The sequence below is a fragment of the Pogona vitticeps genome, chromosome 6 (genome assembly GCF_051106095.1).
Source record: "Pogona vitticeps strain Pit_001003342236 chromosome 6, PviZW2.1, whole genome shotgun sequence".
NCBI classification, from domain to species: domain Eukaryota; kingdom Metazoa; phylum Chordata; class Lepidosauria; order Squamata; family Agamidae; genus Pogona; species Pogona vitticeps.
In genome coordinates this window covers 31,075,078-31,095,170 of record NC_135788.1, presented here as the reverse complement: position 1 = coordinate 31,095,170, position 20,093 = coordinate 31,075,078, and the positions used below count along the sequence as shown (strand labels likewise).

Here is a 20,093-nt window from a genome sequence, read left to right as displayed (position 1 = left end):
CAGGAGTTAGGACTCTTTCTGTGTTCTGGTGTAGTGTGTGGGATAGTTGAGTACAGCATTTGTAACTGCGGGATCAGGTTTTTGTACTTTTCAGGAGATTGGGTGATTATGGTGATCGTGGTGTTTTTTGTTATGGGTGTAGTGATAAGGGGGGGAGATGATCTGTCCCTGTGATTGATGTGTATTGTTAGCTAGTCTTTGTGTGCAGTGATCATCAGTCCTTGTGGCTAGGTAGAGTTCACTGACCTTTTTGTAGGCTGTATTTTTCTCAGTGCTGGGAGCCAGGCTTTGTTAAGATTTAGACTTTCTTCTTTTTTTGTTGAAGCTGTGCTGATGTTTGTGGATTTCAGTGGCTTCCCTGTGTAGTCTAACATAACGATTGCTGGTGTTGTCTAGTACTTATGTGTTTTGAAATAGGATTTCATGTCCAGCTTGTTTCAGGGCATGTTCAGCTACTGCTGATTCTTCCAGTTGTTTTAGTCTGCAATGCCTCTCATGTTCTTTGATTCTGGTGTGGATGCTGTGTTTTGTGGTCCCAATATATACCTGGCCACAACTGCAAGGTATCTGGTATACTCCTGCAGTGGTGAGGGCGTCTCTTTTGTCCTTTGCTGACCATAACATTTGTTGTATTTGTGTGGTGTTCCTAAATACTATTTGTAAGTTCTGTTTTTTCCAAAAGTTTCCCCATGTGGTCTGTGACCCATTTGATGTATGGCAGAAATACTTCATTTGTGGGTGAGTGTTTTTCTTCTTCAGTTCGGTGTTGTTTTCTCTGTTGGATGGCTCTTGTGATTTCATTCCTGGAATAGCCATTTGCCTGTAGAGTCCAATTCAGATGGTTGAGTTCGGTGCTGAGAAATTGAGCTTCACAGTTCCGATTCACATGATCTACCTGTGTTTTGATTATGCCTTTTTTTTTTGGCGTGGGTGGTGGTTGGAGTTGTTGTGTAGGTACCAATCTGTGTGGGTGGGTTTTCTGTAGACCTTGTGTTCCAATGAATAGGAGGTCAGGTTTACATATGACCATGACATCGAAGAAAAGGAGATGGCCCTCTATTTCTTTTTCCATGGTGAATTGTATATTTGGGTGGATGCTATTGAGATGGTTTAGCAATTCTTCGAGTTTTTCTTCACCGTGGTGTAATCTACGTATTGGAACCAGACTGTGGGTGCGAAGGGTGCCGAAGCCAGGGCCTGTTTTTCGAAATGTTCCATGTAGAAGTTCACTATAACCGGGCTGAGGGGACTCCCCATGGCCACTCCATCTGTCTGGAGTGGCCAAACAGCCCAAGAAACCTACAACAACCATTGGATCCCAGCCGTGAAAGCCTTTTTCTCTGGGTCAATAACAATCAGTCAGATCAAACCAAACTTTATAAAATCATTCCTCTTGGTCTGCATTTAGCAGCCTCTGGCTCTGTAGTTGGATATAGTTTGAAATATTGGCTTTTCTGTTCTATAGTATAAATAGTTAAATTTTTAAAATTTTAAAATCTTTCAACCATGTAGATGACACACTGACCCCTTGGGGATGAGTTCTGTAAAACGTGCAAAGTGACACGGGTTGGGGTGTGTGTTTATTAATACTTTCTCATTTTCCGTTTCCAGGTGGTTGAGAGTTTATCAAGATCTCTTTCCAAAAATGATAATCACTTACAAAATGTTGTATCAAGACAGTGCTACAACTTTATTTGCATAAATGTAAGTATGGAAAGTCACTGTCAGCCCTCAAACCTGCTGGGTAGCTCAGTGGGCCACAGAGACAGATCTCCTGCCCCCCCCGCACGCACTCCCCCCTGCATGTCCAAGTGCACAGCCCCTTGGCGCATGAGCGCAAGTGTGTGCATGCACTGCTCGAGCACCCCGCCCTTTGTGAGAGTGCCCGTGCAAGTGAGCATCACCCCTTTGCCCATGCATGTGAGTGCAGGGGTGCCCCATACTCCCGCACACGCACCCCGTATCCCCCCACAGTGTCGAAAAGGTTGGGGACCATATGTTTAAGTAACTGGTTGCAGAGCCAGAAGTTGGGAGTTCAGTTTTCTACTGTGACTCTTTGACGGGGGCTGGATTCAGTGATCCATAGGGTCCCATCCAGTTCTGCATTTCTAAGATAAGATTATAAGCTTTACAGTGTCTCTTAGATATGCCATCCCTCTGAAAACAAGCTTTGTTGAATGGGTCAAAAGTCCACTATGAAACCCCCCCCCTTGCAGGTATTAGTTGAATTGAGCTATGTGTTTACATCTGGACATTAATTCTGTCAATTTAATACTTGGATTATTGATTATGTAGAAATGTCAAAACATTTTTCAGCTAGATGCATCCAATACGAAGGTTTTTCCCTGTTATTGCTATCATTCAACTTGGTACACAACAGCAAAGCCTATACTGACTTTTTAACTTGTAGCAATTTGCCACTGATTACATTGTCAAGTGCAACTAATAGGATTCTAGCCATTTAATTCCATTGTCTTTGCCATGAGAGGTTCACAAACTCATTTCTTTTGCACGCATTTTAAATAAAGCTGTCCCACAGAGAATAACACTGTACACACAAAATCCTTACTGCTTATAAGCCCAAAGGTTCTGGCTGATCTACTATATTTATAAACTCACAATATTTGAAAAGACATTTTTACCTACACAGGTTAGCTAATGGTTCTAGTTTTTATTACATGTGTGCAACTTGACTTGCTTGGGCGAAGGTAGTTATAACTGAAATAAATGTATAAATAACATTCTAGCCTTACTGCAGTTAAAATACTGCATTATTTGCTCTGAAGATACATTTCTTTGACAAAGCTGCTCTGTTGTCATGGCAGACCTCATATATTGTTTCTGTGGTTCTACTACAATTTTATTTTATTCTTTGACTACATTGAGATGTTTCTTTCTTACAAAAGGTTTACGTATTTCTTTCCAGACTCTCCCACAGAGGGAATTTCTGGGGGGATTCTCAAAACATTCTTGAAGACTATAAAATATGAACACTTAATAAAAGTTAAGATAAAATTAAAGAGCTACAAATAAAATAAAAGGACACTCATCTGCAGTGCTAAGGTCAAAAACCCCTCAAATACTGTGTTTGAAAATTTAAGATATAAAAAAGCCTTGGAAAATGAAATGTTCTTCACTGAAAAAGCCATAGAGCCAGAGCTGGGTGACAGTCTCAGAGAAAAGTGTTCCACAACTGTGCTATGACTAAAAACGTACAGTATTCTTCTTAGCAGCCTTATGCCTTACGTAATTCAGTGGAGACACTTGTGAGAATGATTTCTGAGCTTATCTTGAGTTTGGGCAAGTGTATGTGGAGATCTATATGGGAGAAAATTGAGTTCATTCTTCTGATAACTTGGTTGCCAACACTTCATTTCCCCCCCCCACCTGTACATGTCATGTGGTTTGTGGGCCCTACACAGCACAGGAGATAATGTAAACCAGTGGTTCTTAACGTGGGCGATAATGCCCCCCAGGGGGTGATTTCATTTTTCAGGGGGGCGGTAAAAAGAAAAGGGGCGGCGTGGGGGCGCTGGAGCAAAAGGGGGCGGTAGGGGGGCGCTGGAGCAAGCCAAACCTGTGAAGATGGCTGCAGCCTTTTTACAGTGTACATGAATATATATTTTCCTCCAATTTTAATTTAGTTTCAGACTTTTTGTCTTGAAATTTTTAGTTCCTGCATTTGTTTCTATGCCCTTTTTATATTTCTTTTTGCGTCTTAAAATTCACTTGCAACTAAATCATTAAATGTTACTTTTTGGGGGGCATTTCATTTTCTTGGAATTTAATTTTGTTTTCAGGGATCATTGGATTTAAGTGTAATAAATAAATAAATAAATAAATAAATAAATAAATAAATAAATAAATAAATAAATAAATAAATAAATAAATAAATAAGATATCATCACCGTGGGGAGGGGGGCGATGATAACTTCCTCAATGGCTCAAGGGGGCGTTTCTTTCAAAAAGGTTAAGAACCACTGATGTAAACTGTATACCCATATTGCTTTAATTGTGCATATGCTTACTTATCTAGGACATCACTGTGCATAGCATTAAATGAAGTGCAAGTATATTGGGACTTGGGCACCCAGTGTGATGTAGTGTCATGGTTCTCAACCTTGGGTCTCTAGATATTTGTAAACTAAAACTTCCAGAAGCCTTCACCACTAGCTATGCTGGCCAGGATTTCTGGGAGTTGTAGTCTACGAATAGCTGAGCACCCAAGATTGGGGAACCAATTGGAATTGATACAGTAATGAACTAGGATACAGGAAACCTGGATTCAGTTTGCTGGTTCCGCCGTGGAAACTCACTGAGGGGTGGATCACATAAAACCACTCCTTATGTACCTCACTTACCTATTAGGGCTGTTATAAGTCAGTTCTGACTTGAGGGCACATCATAATAACAGATTGGGGCTTCAAGTCAAGGCAAAGAAGGGAGGGAAGGAAAGGGGAATGATACCTCGTTTCAGTCACAGGCAGTTTCACTTCAGTTACTAGTAGTTACTGTGCCACAGACTTTGCAGAAAATCAAAAGGTGATAGTGTAATTAGGATAAGTCTACTGTGCATCTGAAGGGCATTCTTCCTAATGTGAACACTGCTTTTCTTTAGGATAAATCATCTGACTTCCAAGAAATTTGTCAACTAGTGGAAACACTTGAAAACACAAATGCTTCTGTTTTATATTCTCTTGTCATCATCTCGGTAGGTTAATTTATTACAGTACTCAGATTTTAAAATAAATCATAGTCTAGGAGATTTTGTTCTTAAAAATCAGTGTGGCCTCTGTAACATGTAAGACACACTTAGCAAAGAGAAGCCAAAATGTGTGCTATTGGCTGAAGACTTATTACACATTTTAAATGTGTCTTATTTGAAACAACAATTTAAAATTGCAATTAGCTGCCTTTGCTTTTATTCTGTGACAGCTGAACCATTTCTGAAAATTGTGAATTTTTATCTTACCTTTATTTGTAGGTACACTTGGACATTTTAAATAGTGCATCTTCTTGCAATGAAAACCAGAGCTTGACTAAACTTGCAAAAGAAATAAAAAAGAAAAATATTTTACTTTATGGTCTGATTATACATTACAGAAAGGTATGTAGTTGACTGAATGTGAAATATCTGTGAATGATAATGCACACATTTGTGTGACTCATATGGTTCATTGTTATTCATATAAAAATGTCAAAAGTGATATAAATATGACACATTTCTTTTTGTTGGGAAAGATTGTGCCCATTCATGTTTCTTATTGATCGTAATCTAAATGTAAATGTTGTCATCAGATGAATTTTTTATTTGCCACCCACCACCACCACCAAAAAGCCATTGCTGCATATTTTCAGCAGTTTTACAGTAGTGCCTCGCTAGACAATGATAATCCGTTCCACTGAATTCGCTATTTAGCGAAATCATTGTCTAGCGAAAAGCATTTCCCCATTGGAATGCATTGAAACCTGTTTAATGCGTTCCAATGGGGAAGAATCGTCGTTGTCTAGTGAAGATCGGCCATAGGAAAGCTGTTTTGTGAACCACCAATCAGCTGTTTAAATCGCTGTCTTGAGAAGCTTAGGTCCCGAAAACACCTGTTTTGCGAGCACAGAGGGAGCTGTAAAAATCGTCTAGCAAAAAACGGTTTGCAAAGCAGGGACCAAACATTGTCCAGCGAAATTCCCCCATAGGAATCACTGTTTTGCGAATCACTATAGTGATCGCAAAAAGTCAATGTCTAGCGAAAAAACTGTCATGCGGGGTAACTGTCTAGCGAGGCACCACTGTATTGATATCAGGTAAGACATCCAGAATCCTGTTAGCTATATCTGCTGTCGTAAATTGTTAGCATGAATCTCAGGAGAAAATTACTGCAAGTCAGCATAGGCATTTATTGTTGCATGCCAAGTTTTGTGACTTGGGAGTGCAAAAATGAAATGCCTATGCTGACTTCTTTACTTTTGGCAATTCATCACTGAAATTTCTGCAAATTGAGTTGTTGCCATAAATACATAATAGGATTTCAGCCAATATATCCCAGGGCAGGTCATAATAACCTTCTTCTCTTATATTGAACAATGTCACATGTTCAGTAATTGTGATTTACACGTAGTGCTCATTTTATTTCAAAACATAGATTTGGAAGGTCCTAGGTATGGATTGACAAAAAAGCAGCAAAGCAAAAACAAAATATCTTTCTGCATTTTAAAGTAAACATTTAGGGAAAAATACTTAAAATAAATAAATTGGATTTTTCTTTTTCCATATTTATCAGAAATGTTTGGCATCACTGCATTGTATTTGTATTGCATGACACTTTACAAAAGCCATCTATTTACAGTGGTGCCTTGCTTAACAATTGTGTTGCTTAACAAAGAAATCGCTTGACGATTAGGTTTTGTGATTGCAAAAGCGATCGCAAAATAATGGTTTAAATGGGAAAAATCTGCTTCACAGTGATTGGTTCCCTGCCACGGGAACCGACTTTCGCATTATGACGATCTATAAACAGCTGATCGTCGGGTTTCAAAATGGCTGTGGGGTGTACAAAATGGTTCCCCGCTGTTTTTAGGAGCCATTTTTCGCAAAATAGGCACCTGAAAATGGCTGCCCCTATGGAGGATCTTCTCTGGACGGTGAGTTTTCAGCCCACTGGAACGCATTGAACGGGTTTCAATGCATTTCAATGGGCTTTTTTATTTCGCTTTGCGATTTTTTCACTCTACAGCAATTTCGCTGGAACAAATTAACATCGTCAACCGAGGCACCACTGTAATTTATGGTCAACCAAATGATAAAAGGACACAGTTTCCACTTTATCTGGAACATGTTCTCCTGACAATACCCTATGTAAAATGAAATAAATAAATTTAAATACCAATGATTGATTTTCAGTAATAGCCAAGTTTCCGTGGTTTTCTTCTACTTTATTCTGCTGGTTGTGTCAGAACCAGTGACACCCCAGACTGCATGCCCCTCACTATATCTCAAAAACCTTTCCTGGAAAGCTAGAAAAATCTTTGGAGCAGGTTTTTGGTACCCCAGAAGGCTAGAATGGGAAAGGAGAAAGTCTGCATTCTGCTTGTGTTGCCTGTAAAAGGATATTTATATGCACTAAAGGATATTGGCCCTTGTATGACTTTTTTGTGTTATATTTGGGTGAGTCTTTTACAGTGAATAGGAGAAATGTAATAAACTGCCCCAAGCACGTCTACAGGTCTGGATTTTCAATGCTGATTTTCAAATCCACCGATGTAAAAAGATTTCTACATACATAATACAATCACTGTACATTGGTGTATTGTATTATTTCAGTGTATATGACATCCTGTTTTAGAATCTTTTGATTGAGTCACTATGTTTAGATACATCAGCAGATGTGTCTTTTTCAACGCTATTACACAAAGATACTTTTTGATAAGTAGCAGTCTTAAATTATTATTTTCTTACATTGAAAAATGTCTAGTGGACCCTTAATTCTCTATCTGTCAGCAAAGTGGCCCTTCGTCTGTGAGATCTTTTAAAGTAGCTGAATGAAACTTAGCTCTTGGCATATAAAGCAAAGGTGAGTAATACAAACAACTACAAATAACATTACAGGAGCAAATGGGGCAGAAGTACTTCCACCTTTCTGTCCTAAGATATATAGGAGATGAGGAGAGCAGAAAATGACAACGGTAGAAGCAGCAGCAGTAGCAATCCACCTCCCCCTTAAGATGTTAGGAGAGGAGAGGGTGCAGCAACACAGTATATACCTCCCACCTGTGGCTGGCACTATACATAGATGAAGGTGCTGTCTTTGCCTCCTTATCTGGGAGTGGAGGGTTCTGTCATTGTTACTGCTGCTATTATTGGTGATTCCTTTCTCTGTCATCAATCCTGTTGTCTCTTCTGCACCTTCCTTCTCCTCCTGCTTTTATCTGAGGATAAAAGGGCAGCGGTAATGGCAGAGATGGTGCTACCTTTTTCTTCCTGTTCACCCCCTTCACTGTGCTGGTAGGGGGACTATACTTTAGCACAGTACAGTGGACCCTTGACTTACAGACGGCTTGACTTACAGACTTTTTGAGTTACAGACTTCTCTGGCCGCAAAATTTAGGTTTGACTTGCAGCCTGAGAATTGACTTACAGACCAGAAAAAAACCAAAATGGAACAAAAACGGCCTGTTACGGGATTAATCGGTTTTCAATGCACTGTAGGTCAATGGAGACTTGACCTACAGACTTTTTGACTTGAGAACCGCCTTTCAATGCGGATTAAGTTCTCAAGTCAAGACCCCACTGTAAACTGCAGTTACAGTACATCCATTTGAACCAATGGAACATACAAAGGAGCTGACTCACTAAATCCCCATTGATTCAGTAGGCCTATTCTAATTTGAATTACTAAACTAAGCAACAGGATTTTGGTGAGTATCTGATAAAATACAAACAAATCAGTAATAGAATTGACAATGAAATAAGACAGACAAAGGGGAGAGGAGCATAAGGGTTAACCAGGTAGAGTTCAGAAAAAGTTTACATTATATTTCAGGAAAAATGCTCCACCAAAAACTCAATTACTCAACTATTTTGACCATCAATGAGTTTTCCTTTTTAATCCCTCAAGCATAAATATCATATGTCTTCATCAGTCAGCAGTGATTTTATTAATATAATTACAGTAACAGGTAATAGATCTTCATTTTGTCCTGATTTATAATTATAATGTATTGCCAAAGTTTCAGCATTTTATATCAACACAAGACATTCACTTGCCTGCTAGTGCATGCTTCTTGACAATGCAGATCTTCAAAAGTCATTTTCTGTGGGCAAGAATATATTCATACTGTTTTGAGTGGTGGCCATCTTTACTCTCCAGATGTAATAACAGAATACATATCCCTCACAGGAGCTAAAATTTAGTGCTTAGCCAATGTACTGCCAGTAAAAATGAATGGACTTCCTGTTGCTAGTTCCCCAAGTACTTTGGCAAGTTGAAATAATACTTCTCCAGAATACCTTAGAAAATCTCTTCTGACTTAGAGTGGTGCCTCGACTTACGAACTTAATTGGTTCCGGGACTTTGGTCATAACTTGAAATGGTTGGAAGTCAAAGCACCATTTCCCATAGGAATGAATTGAAATGCAGTTAATCTGTTCCAGCCAAAGAAAAAAATCACCAAAAAAGACAAAAAATAAAACACTGCAAGACCCATTGGAAAAGTGATTAATCCGTTCCAGCCGAAGGGGGGGGGGAAGAAAAGCAAACATACCGTGCAAGACCCTTAGAAAATGCAAAAAAAAGAAGGGCAGAAAGCAGGCAAACCGTGCAAGACCCTTCGGAAATGCAAAAAAAGCAAAGCAGAAAGCAAGCAAACCATGCAAGACCCATCGGAAATGTCAAAAAAAGCAAAGCAGAAAGCAAACTGTGCAAGACTCACCAGAAATGCAAAAAAAGCAAAGCAGAAAGCAAGCAGAGCATGCAAGACCCATTGGAAATGTCAAAAAAGCAAAGCAGAAAGCAAACAAATCCTGCAAGACCCATCGGAAATGGGGGGAAAATCCAAAAAGCAAACGAACCCCGCAAGACCCATCAGAAATGGGGGGATCAAAAAGCAGACAACCCCCCAAGACCCATCAGAAATGAGGGGGGGGAAAAGCAAACAACCCCCTCAAGACCCATCGAAAATGGAGGGGGGAAACCAAAATGCAAACAACCCCCTCAAAACCCATTGGAAATGGTTGAAACCCCCCCAAAAAAACAAACCCATCACAGCATAGAAACATAATCCCACCACCCAGCCCAAAACCACGCTGCAAAACCCACCAAGAACAATTTTTAAAAAGCAGAAAGCAGCACCTTACCTTACCAGGCAGTTCGAAGCCTCCTCCAATTGCACTCACTCTAACTGCTGGGGCGAAAGAACTACAAAGAAGCAGCCTCTTCGCCTACCAACAGTTAGCAATTTGAATTCCCCGCCTTTTTTTCTGTGCCTTTTTCTGTTTGTAACTGGAAGCTCCAGCTGCAAGTTGAAGCAAAATTTTGCAGCCGGAGCCGGTCGTAACTCGAAATGGTCGTAAGTCGGGACGTTCATAAATCAAGGCATCACTGTAATTGGGAGTATAGATGGTTGTTGTACTTGTCAATAATAATTAACGTTGCATAGATAGTAAGCAGCTATATAACTTCTTGGCTTTCTTAAACTAGATTGGGTTGGATCCAGGCAAGTAGCGCTTTCTCTGAGACTCCACTGAAATCGGTCAGATTGACGTTAGTAATGTCTGCCTTTTCACACCGATTTCTGTATTACCTAAGTTCAACTAATTTACTCTGGCCTGCAACCCACTGACCAAAATCCTGTTTCTTAACATAGTAAATTGCACTACAGCAAGCCTACTGAATCAATGGGATTTGGTGAATCAACTCCTCTGTAAGGTCTGATGGTTCAAATGGGCCTACTTGAATTGCAACTTATTTTAGCACAATAAATCACAGTTGGAGTAGGCCCATTTAAATCAATGGAATTTATGGAGGAATTGACTCACCACATACCCACTGATGCAATGTACGCTAGTGATGTACTAGGCTGAGCAACAGGGTTTTGAGCACTATGTGCATTATTGTAACCAGGGTGTAAAACTATGTTTCAGTACAGTGGTGCCTCGTCTTACGAACTTAATTGGTTCCGGAACTCCAGCCATAATTCGAAATGGTCTTAAGTCAAAGCACCATTTCCCATTGAAATGCAATTAATGCTCTCCAGCCGAAGAAAAAAATCACACAAACAAAAAATCACTGCAAGACCCATCGGAAACCCAATTAATCTTTTCCGGCTGAAGGGGGAAGGGAAAGCAAGCGAAGCGTGCAAGACCCATCGGAAATGCAAAAAAGCAAAGCAGAAAGCAAGTGAAGCATGCAAGTCCCTTTGGAAATGCAAAAAAAGCAAAGCAGTAAGCAAACGAAGTGTGCAAAACCCATCGTAAATGCAAAAAAAGCAAAGCAGAAATCAAACAAACCCCGCAAGACCCATCGGAAATGCAAAAAAAAACAAAGCAGAAAGCAAGCAAAGCGTGCAAGATCCATCGGAAATGGGGGGAAAGCAAAGCAAAAAGCAAGCAAACCGCCCCAGACCCATCGGAAATGGGGGGGGGGAACCCAAAAAGCAAAGAAACCTCCTAAGACCCATCAGAAATGGGGAAAAAACCCAAAAAAAACCCCCCAAGACCCATCACAGCACAGAAACGTAACCCCCAGCCCAAAACCACGCTGCAAAACCCACCCAAAACAGTTTTTAAAAAGCAGAAAGTAGCACCTTACTTTTCCAGGCAGTCCGAAGCCTCCACCGATCACACTCACTCTAACCATTGGGGTGAAAGAGCTACAAAGAAGCTCTTTGCCACCAACGGTTAGCAATTTGAATTCCCCTCCTTTTTTCTGTGCGTTTTTCTGTTCGTAAGTGGAAGCTCCGGCCGCAAGTCGAAGCAAAATTCTGTGGCCAGAGCTGGTTGTGACTCAAAATGGTCGTAAGTCAGGGCGTTCATAAGTCGAGGCACCACTGTATTTTGATTACACTCACAGGAGGTCCTCTGCAATTGACACTCAGGTTTCATTTTGCATAATACATGATTGCCAATAGTGTGGCTTGAGTGGCAAACTTGTCACTATATCTGCTTTGAACATATTACCATCTCCAACTCCTTATGAGGCAGTTCAAGCTGCCAGGACTAATTTGTTTAATTGTTTTGCTGCTCAGTCTTTATATGTTTGCATGTGTACCTTTGTAGTTAATCTTATTGTAAGCCTCCTTCAGTTCCAGTTTTTGGAGAAAGAAGTAAGATGAATATTAAAGAAATGTATAAATTGAGTGAATAAATAAATATAAATTAAAGAATAACCAACTAACCATGGAGGTGCTTAAATGTGTCAAGCTTGTGATCAGAATAGGATATATTTTTGTAGATTACACTTAATCAAACAGTGATGAGTGTAATTCTACTGAATTTCCTTACTATCTTTATGGAACTGAATATTTTACCCTTATGTATCAAGCCATTAGACATGGTAGTTCATGATCATTCACGAAAGTTAATGGATACTTGCATTCTGTTCATGTTTTACCTACTGTCATGCAGAATATGTACTGTAAGTGGGTTTTTTTATGTTATTTCGTTCATTCTTGTCTGATAACTTCATCACCAGAGAAAGAAGAGGTTTCTTGGTTGATGCAGGAACTCTGAATTAGACTGTGCTGTGGTAGAGCTTCTTTCTCTTTTCTCCTACACTTTTTTTTAATTTTGCTTCTGCCCCAGCGCGTGCTAACAGCCTGACTACCATTATACATTCTGGTGTAACTGAATGAGAATTTCTCTGGGTGGGTAAGCTTAGGGTTGTACTCACTGCATTCTCCTCATTGCAACTGTTTCTGGTAATTTATGAGCCACACATAACCCATAATAAGAATATTCTTTTATGTATTTAAATAAATAAGCTGCCACAAAATGTGTTTCAGTTGGAAAAATTACCTAATTATTTCTAAGCAAAGTAAGCATGTCCAGTTGAATGAAGCTCAGAGCTGCTAATCAGGGATGTAAATTAAAACCACTACTTAATATCTTATGCAAATAAGTGTGTGTGTGGTATGTTCTTGTGTATTGGATCTGTGGCTTATTAATACGCTTTACATTTTGTTGCAAGCAGGCCTTCTTTCCTAGCTATTTTAGGGACAGTAGTACCGTATTTTTCTGTTTCTAAGATGACCCAATGTATAAGACAACCCCCCCTTTTCTAACCCCAAATTAGGGGGGAAAAACAGCAATCAAAGGGCTCCCTTTTTGCTAAGCCCTGCGCCTTCGCAAAAGGCAAGGAAAGCGGCTGTCGAAGTGACTGCCGTTTTCCTTGCCTTTTGAGAAGGCACGGAGCTTAGCAAAAAGGAAGAGAGCAACAGCTCCCCTTCATTTTTGATAAAGCCCCACGCGCCCTTGCATTTTGAGAAGGGACAGAGATTAGTAAAAAGGAAGGGAGCAATAACTCCCTTTTGCTAAAGCCCCGCAGTGTGCCCTTGCATTTTGAGAAGGCATGGAGCTTAGCAAAAAGGAAGGGACCCACTTCCTTTTTACTAAGCCCAGTGCCCTTGCCTTTTGAGAAGGCACAGAGCTTAGCAAAAAGGAAGAGAGTAATGACTTCCCTTTCTTTTTGCTAAGCTCCACATGTGCACCCTTGCCTTTTGAGAAGGCATGGAGCTTAGCAAATAGGAAGTGAACAATGATTTCCCTTCATTTTTGATAAAGCCCCACCCGCCCTTGCCTTTTGAGAAGGCATGGAGCTTAGCAAAAAGGGAGAGCAATGACTCCCCTTCATTTTTGATAAAGCCCCATGTGCCCTTGCCTTTTGAGAAGGCATGGAGCTTAGCAAAAAGGAAGGGAGCAAGAACTTCCTTTTTGCTAAAGCCCCACGTGTGTGCCCTTGCCTTTTAAGAAGGCACAGAGTTTAGCAAAAAGGAAGGGAACAACAACTCCCCTTCCTTTTTGCTAAGCCCAGCACCCATTGCCTTTTGTGAAGGCACAGAGCTTAACAAAAATGAAGGGAGCAACGACTCCCCTTCATTTTTGCTAAGCCCAGCACCCTTGCCTTTTGAGAAGGCACAGAGCTTAGCAAAAATTAAGGGAGCAACGACTCCCCTTCCTTTTTGCTAAGCCCAGCGCCCTTGCCTTTTGCGAAGGCACAGAGCTTAGCAAAAAGGGAGGAACGCCTCCCCTTTTTGCTAAGCCCTGTGCCTTCGCAAAAGGCAGCTGCCTTCCGTGTATTTATTTATTTATTTATTTATTTATTTATTTATTTATTTATTTGATTTATACCCCGCCTATCTGTATAAAACGACCCTCAATTTTTTCTCAAATTATTTAAGGAAAAAGTGTCATTTTATACACAGAAAAATACGGTAGTTATTGCCATGCCAGTTATCTGTTTTCATTTAGAACATAGAGTGTGGTGTTCCTTGGCAAATTACATTGAAGCACAGCTAATTTTTATGGTAAAATTTTAACAGAAAACATAAATGTACATTCTTTCATAGAGTAATTAAAAATTTTCCATTCTGTTGCTCTTTCCTACAATTGAAACCACTAGTCTGTGCAGAAGAGACAAAACTATTTAAGAACAAGTAAAAAATGAAGAAGCAAAGATAATAAATTAGCTCAGTTTCATGCTTCTTAATTACCCTTGCTGTTCTTGTCTTTCTTTCATCTCCACAGCACATATGCTCATTTACACACTGAAACATGACAAACATGAATTTTTAAATGAGTTAAAATTAAAATCTGAGGTACTATATGTGAAGTCCCTTTCAGGAATCATTTTGCACTTGTCTGGCATATCCATTATCCAGTCCAGTAGATACTTTCACATGTGTTGGTTGTTGCTATCTTTTTAAAACCACTTATCTGTTTTGGAAGCATTGGTCTCTACTTAATTTGCAAAAAGCCCCTTTAGTATCTGATTTGTCTGGTATCCCTCATTGTTCATGGACCATCTAGTTGGTGAGCTTTTTAATTTCCTGTGTTGAATTGTAAATAATTTACTCAAAAATCTGAACACAAATGTTGGCAATTCTGAAAAATTTTAAGTGTATGTCTAAGTAAAGCTTGAGGTCTAAGATAGTATTTTGAGGAAGCACAAATATATGAAATATGTGAAAAGGGTTAATGTGCTTATCTCCTCTCCTGATTTATCCCTTCCAGCTGTGTTTATGTACAGCCTTCTGGAGCAAATTGATTTGCAACCTGAAAGACATAGAATGAGAGATTTCTATTTGTTAACTCATGGAAGATGCAATTTTTAAATCTCCTTCATATAACCGTGTCTTACAAACTGTGGGTACAACCATATTACCATTTCTGAAGCTGCTTCTGTCTGAGCAGGATAAATTTGATGAGCAATCATTTGTAGTGCTTCCCACTATTTCCCCACACTTCTCAATATTCCAAGCCCTGCCGTCTAGATGGTGCACAATGAACTCAGTAGGCTTTAGTTTTGAGTACGTGTGGACAGTTGCTGCAAACACTGGGTCATCTGTGAAGTATGACTAAATTGGGATCCAACCAACTTACTGTTTTTCTCAATGAAGTTAAGAATGTATCAGTGTAAACTTCAAACCCCAAGTTCAGCTGCTGAAACCAAATTGGGTTATGTGTGTTGACTTCATATCCCCCTAGGCTTTTGAATTACCAGATGACAATAGCTGGCTTTTATTAGGATAATGAAAACTTAAAGATGATTGAGTTTTCTTTATTTAGTGATTTGACAAAATAAACACACTTGTGGCTTTCTTTTGAAACTTAATATGAAGCCACTAACAGTAGAAAGTTCTGCAATGGTGATGACCGGCAATGATATATAGTTTGTAAGGAGTACTGCCCATGGGGGTGGGGGGAGAAACTTTATTGATTTGCAGAGCATGATTTTACTTTTTATTTGTAAAGTCCAAGTAGATCTCCTGTATGGAGAATTAGTGCAGGGAAAGGGCCCCAGAGGGAGACCACAGCTGCGATACAAGGATATCTGCAAGCGGGATCTGAAGGCCTTAGGGATGGACCACAACAGATGGGAGACCTTGACATCTGAGCTTTCAGCCTGGAGGCAGGCGGTGCATCACGGCCTCTCCCAGTTTGAAGAGGCCCTTGTTCAGCATGCCGAGGCAAAGAGGTAGTCCACAAACCAGCAAAATCAGGGAGCTGGACAGGGTACAGATTGTATTTGTCTTCAGTGTGGAAGAGATTGTCACTCTCAAATTCGCCTTCTCAGCTACACTAGACACTGTTCCAAATCCTCCATACAGAGCACATTACCGTAGTCTCTCGAGACTGAAGGATGCCTAATCTAAAATCTAACTTTTATATACTTTGGCCACAAAAATTTAAATTAGGAATAATATGTCTTATAGGACTGTCCAATCTGCACACCGGATTTCTGAGTAACATTTTTCCCTATAGAGCTGCGTTTAAAGCTCCATTTCCATATACTAGCTTTTCTACCCAGGCATCTCAACTGGATTATCTATAACCTGAGAGGAATGTTTGGAATGAATTCAGTAGTTATTACACATTCTTGATGTCTCAAATTATTCTCAGCTTGTAAAGTTTGGATTAATTGAAGATTTAAAACACCAATAATAAATTTAGATGAATACAGGTTACTGTAGCTTCACATTTTTGTCTAGACAGGGAAACCTTTCGTAACATGCAAAATTACTGTTTATGTATCCAGTGTGTCCAAGAAGCCAGATAAGTGTGCTTTTAATTGAGAATATGGAAAACTGTATTACATCCTCATTGTTGTGTTCTGTAGAAGATTTAATGCATTCTATAAAATCTCCATGAAGATGTTTTCATTTATAAGGTAACTAATATTATAGTGCTAAGCAGAAAGGATAGGGAGTGTTATTATACTTTCATACCAATAGGTGGTGGTATTAATGGTGGTTACTTCCTCAAGGCAGCCTCCATGATTTTTCATGTCCACCCTATTCTTTATCCTCACATTCAATGTGATATAGGTTAAGTTAGAGAAATAGTAACAGACATGAGGCCACCCATTGAACTTATTAGTTAAGATGAGATTTAACCCTGGGTGTTCCCACTGTGCCACTAGCCAGAGAGTCTGACCTCGTTTTAACTGTGACAGAGACCATGAACTGTTAATGTCAAATATTAGAATAAAACTGAAAGAGAGGATTAAAATAATCATATCAAAATATAAATGACATTCCTGAAGAATTTAAAGAGCATGTAAAGAGCAGATTTGCATTATTAATCCCAGCTAACTACAAATGAGAACCATGGACTAAAACCAGGAATTTAGTCAGGAACAAATGCAAAAAGGCTGTTCTTGTAGCAAAAAGAAAATAAAGCCCTTAATCAATGACTGATTAAACTCTTAATTGTTAGGAACAGATGAGAAACAGAAATAAAGGGGAAACAAAAGGGTTGATATTGCGTTCTGATCAGAATCGGAGAAGCAGCACTGGAAAACAATTTACTTTGGCTTTACCATAAATTGCTGATGTATATGTATATTTGGATAAGCTTTCTTAAATCTTCTTTACCTTTTGTGGTTTAGATGGTTGTCCACCCCCCCCCCCAGCTCCCAGAATTTTGGTTTTCCTTACCATAAGAAGAAAGTTTGCTGGTCTTCTAATCCACAACCCCTAGTCATCAAAATAATATGCAGACTGTCCTTGTTCTTCTGTCACCAAATTGCTATCTTAGCATATATGCAAATAATGGATGTACTGAAAGGCAGGCACTCAAATAGAGAGAGAGAGAGAACCTGATGATCTCCTGAAGAGAATTAGAAGGTTTCTACAGATTTCTAAGAACTTCTGAAGCAAGACGACTGGTATTGCCACACTATACCAGGGGAAATAAGAAAGTGGACTTCTAATGCTTTCCTTATCTTAAACCTGATGAAATGAAACCAGGGTCTGGTTGTGCTACTGAGTCAGTTATACATGAGTTATATGCCATTATTCAGGATACTTCACTGCCACTACCCAGAAGAAGTTTATTTATTCAATATTCGTTTCAAGTTCCACATGTATTCTATAGAGCTATCTTGCTTTTTATCACTGGTCAACTTTTTGAAGCAATTTATTTGATTTAGTTGTGGTGGATGTAGTAGATTAGAATAGAATAGCTTCAGTTTAAATATATGTTTGCAAGTATTTCATAAACAAAAATGCAGTTGTCACTTGGCATCAAAGCTTTAGCCTGGTGTGAATTCAGAATAACAGGAAACAGAATAGGCATGTTTAAGGTGTCAGATTCCAAGCCTTGTGGTTTGATAATAAAAGTAGCATGGTTTTTGAAGTTTTTAAAATTTAGCTGTGGCCAAAACTCAGCACTGAGAGCGAAGATCAAGTATTCACGCTAAGGTCTCCTCATTAAGACCAGATGAGGAATTCTTGGCAGCTAAGACAGTCACAGGTGAATATTTTTGGTGGTAACCACAACCTGATGAGGAGAGGCACTATCTGTGCAAGAGAAGTAAAGTGTCTCCATCTCCAGACATGTACCAAATCCTATGGATTCTTGAATGCCTTTGGTAGTTTCTAGTTGCAATTAGTGTTTCAAAACCCTCTGCCGTAGTGGAATGAACACTAGAGTGATGAAAAGACTTTCCTCATACAGTGGTGCCTCGCATAGCGATCGCTCCGTTTAGCGATGAAATTGCTTTGCGACGCATTTTTTGCGATCGCTTTGCAATGGTCCCTATGGGGTATTTTCGCTTTGCGATGATCGCAGGGAAGCAATCATCGCAAAGCCCCCATTTTCGCACAGCTGATCGGCAGTTTCAAAATGGCTGTCGGGTAAACAAAATGGCCACCCGCTGTTTTTTGGGATGGATTCCTCGCTTTAGAGGCACAGAAATGGCGGCGCTATAGAGGATCTTCGCTCAACGGTGAGTTTTAAGCCCATAGGAATGCATTAATCACATTTTAATGCGTTTCTATGGGCTTTTTAATTTCGCTTAGTGATGTTTTCGTTTAGCAGCAATTTTTTCGGAACGAATTAACATCGCTAAGCGAGGCACCACTGTTCTTTACTGGTATGTGAAGTCCATTTGACTCCTTGTTTTACTGGGAGTTGCAGGTAGAATAGACTGAGAGACTGCTAGAATGGTAATACTCAAAGGCTCATTGAGGATACAGCTGAATGCAAAGGAGAGGTCTTTAGGGCCTACGTAGTGTTTCTGATGACAGCAACAAGTTCATGCTTTTCCCCCACTACAGTACTTCCTTAGAAGGTAGCCCAGCACTTTTTTCTTGCTGCTCTGTGTCTCACTTCAGTTGTGGGTGATTATCAGGAGACCCTTTCAAATGCAGCCCTAGATGCAACAACATTAAAGTAATCGAGTGGGGAGAATACTAGAGAATGAATCAGCTTTCTACAGGTCCAGTTGGAAAGAGTTGTGCCTAATCAGTGTACTGGTGACACCGAACTCTTAACCTCCGAATGAACTCACTCAACAGCTTCTTATAAATATTAAACAGCACAAGGGGGCCGATGGAACCCTGTTGTTCCTCCTAACATAAATGTCACAGAATCAAGCAGAAGTTACCCCAGAATTGCTAGCAGGAAACAGTAGTAAAGCCCCTGTTGTGAGATGTCCTTCCCAAAGAAGGTTGTCTGGCAGTAAGGTTGCAATTTTCAAGCCATCAAGAAAAAAAAACACATTTCTTTAAAATTTCTGCACGCTTTTAAACACATGTTTATTTCTGGAAATCTCTGTTTTTAAGACCTTTACTTGCTGCTTTTCCCATTATTACTTTACTGTATTTTACTTTCTGTACCAACTTAAAAGGATCAGAAACAAGTGCACGAATACTTTTGTAGAAGTCCCTTTACTGCTCAACACTTTCTCATATATTCGGTAAAATGTGAACAATTATTTTCTCACATTATCAAGGACTTATTTATATTTGCACGTGTAACACTTAAGACTTGAGCTGGTTTCTCTCCCCTCCCCCCTTTTGTTAGTGGGATCTTGCAAGCATTAAAGCATGCAAGGACTGTGTATTGTATGGGCATATATAGTTAGAAGCAACACAGATCAGTGAGTGCACATCTGAATCCATCTAGTGCCACAAGTCTTTTCTTACTTCAAAAAAATGCCTATTGTCTTGCAGAATTAAACTCGGGTGCTATGAATTTATAGATTGCATGAGTGGCGATATATCAGACTGCTTTCTTTTCCAAATTATATCCAATTGTTGTGGTAAAGACAGTGTTAGTTGGTGTAAAAATGCAGCAGATCATCCATTTATATAACAATAAAATTAATACAAGCCAGGAAGATTCCATAAGGCATTAACTAATCTGGATTTATTAAACTAGTAATTTAGCAAGCTGGCCTGTTTTGGAAATGAGTGATTGGAAAAAGTAATTACGAAAATCACTATGTTTTTGCTATTGTTACCAGTTTTGCTAATATGTAAAAGATTCTGCTTTGCATGATACATAAGCATCATATAACCAGAGTGCCAGAGCTACACAAGAAGTTGTGGGTGGTCGGGAATTTAAGTTAATTGGTGTGAGACAAGAACAAGATCTC

The 20,093-nt window shown here is 39.5% G+C and overlaps 1 protein-coding gene across 3 annotated transcripts in view; it reads left to right on the top strand.

The window, feature by feature from the left end:
• CRPPA (CDP-L-ribitol pyrophosphorylase A) overlaps nt 1-20,093 on the top strand; it is a 72,577-nt gene that overhangs the window by 35,369 nt on the left and 17,115 nt on the right. For all 3 annotated transcript variants that reach the window (XR_013537196.1, XR_013537195.1, XM_073003261.2), the window contains exons 7-9: nt 1,612-1,704; nt 4,619-4,711; nt 4,985-5,107. Coding sequence is in view for 1 of the 3 variants with exons in the window: in XM_073003261.2 (XP_072859362.2) it covers nt 1,612-1,704; nt 4,619-4,711; nt 4,985-5,107 (309 nt within the window). In the remaining 2 variants the exon portion in view is untranslated. The remainder of the gene's footprint in view (nt 1-1,611; nt 1,705-4,618; nt 4,712-4,984; nt 5,108-20,093) is intronic.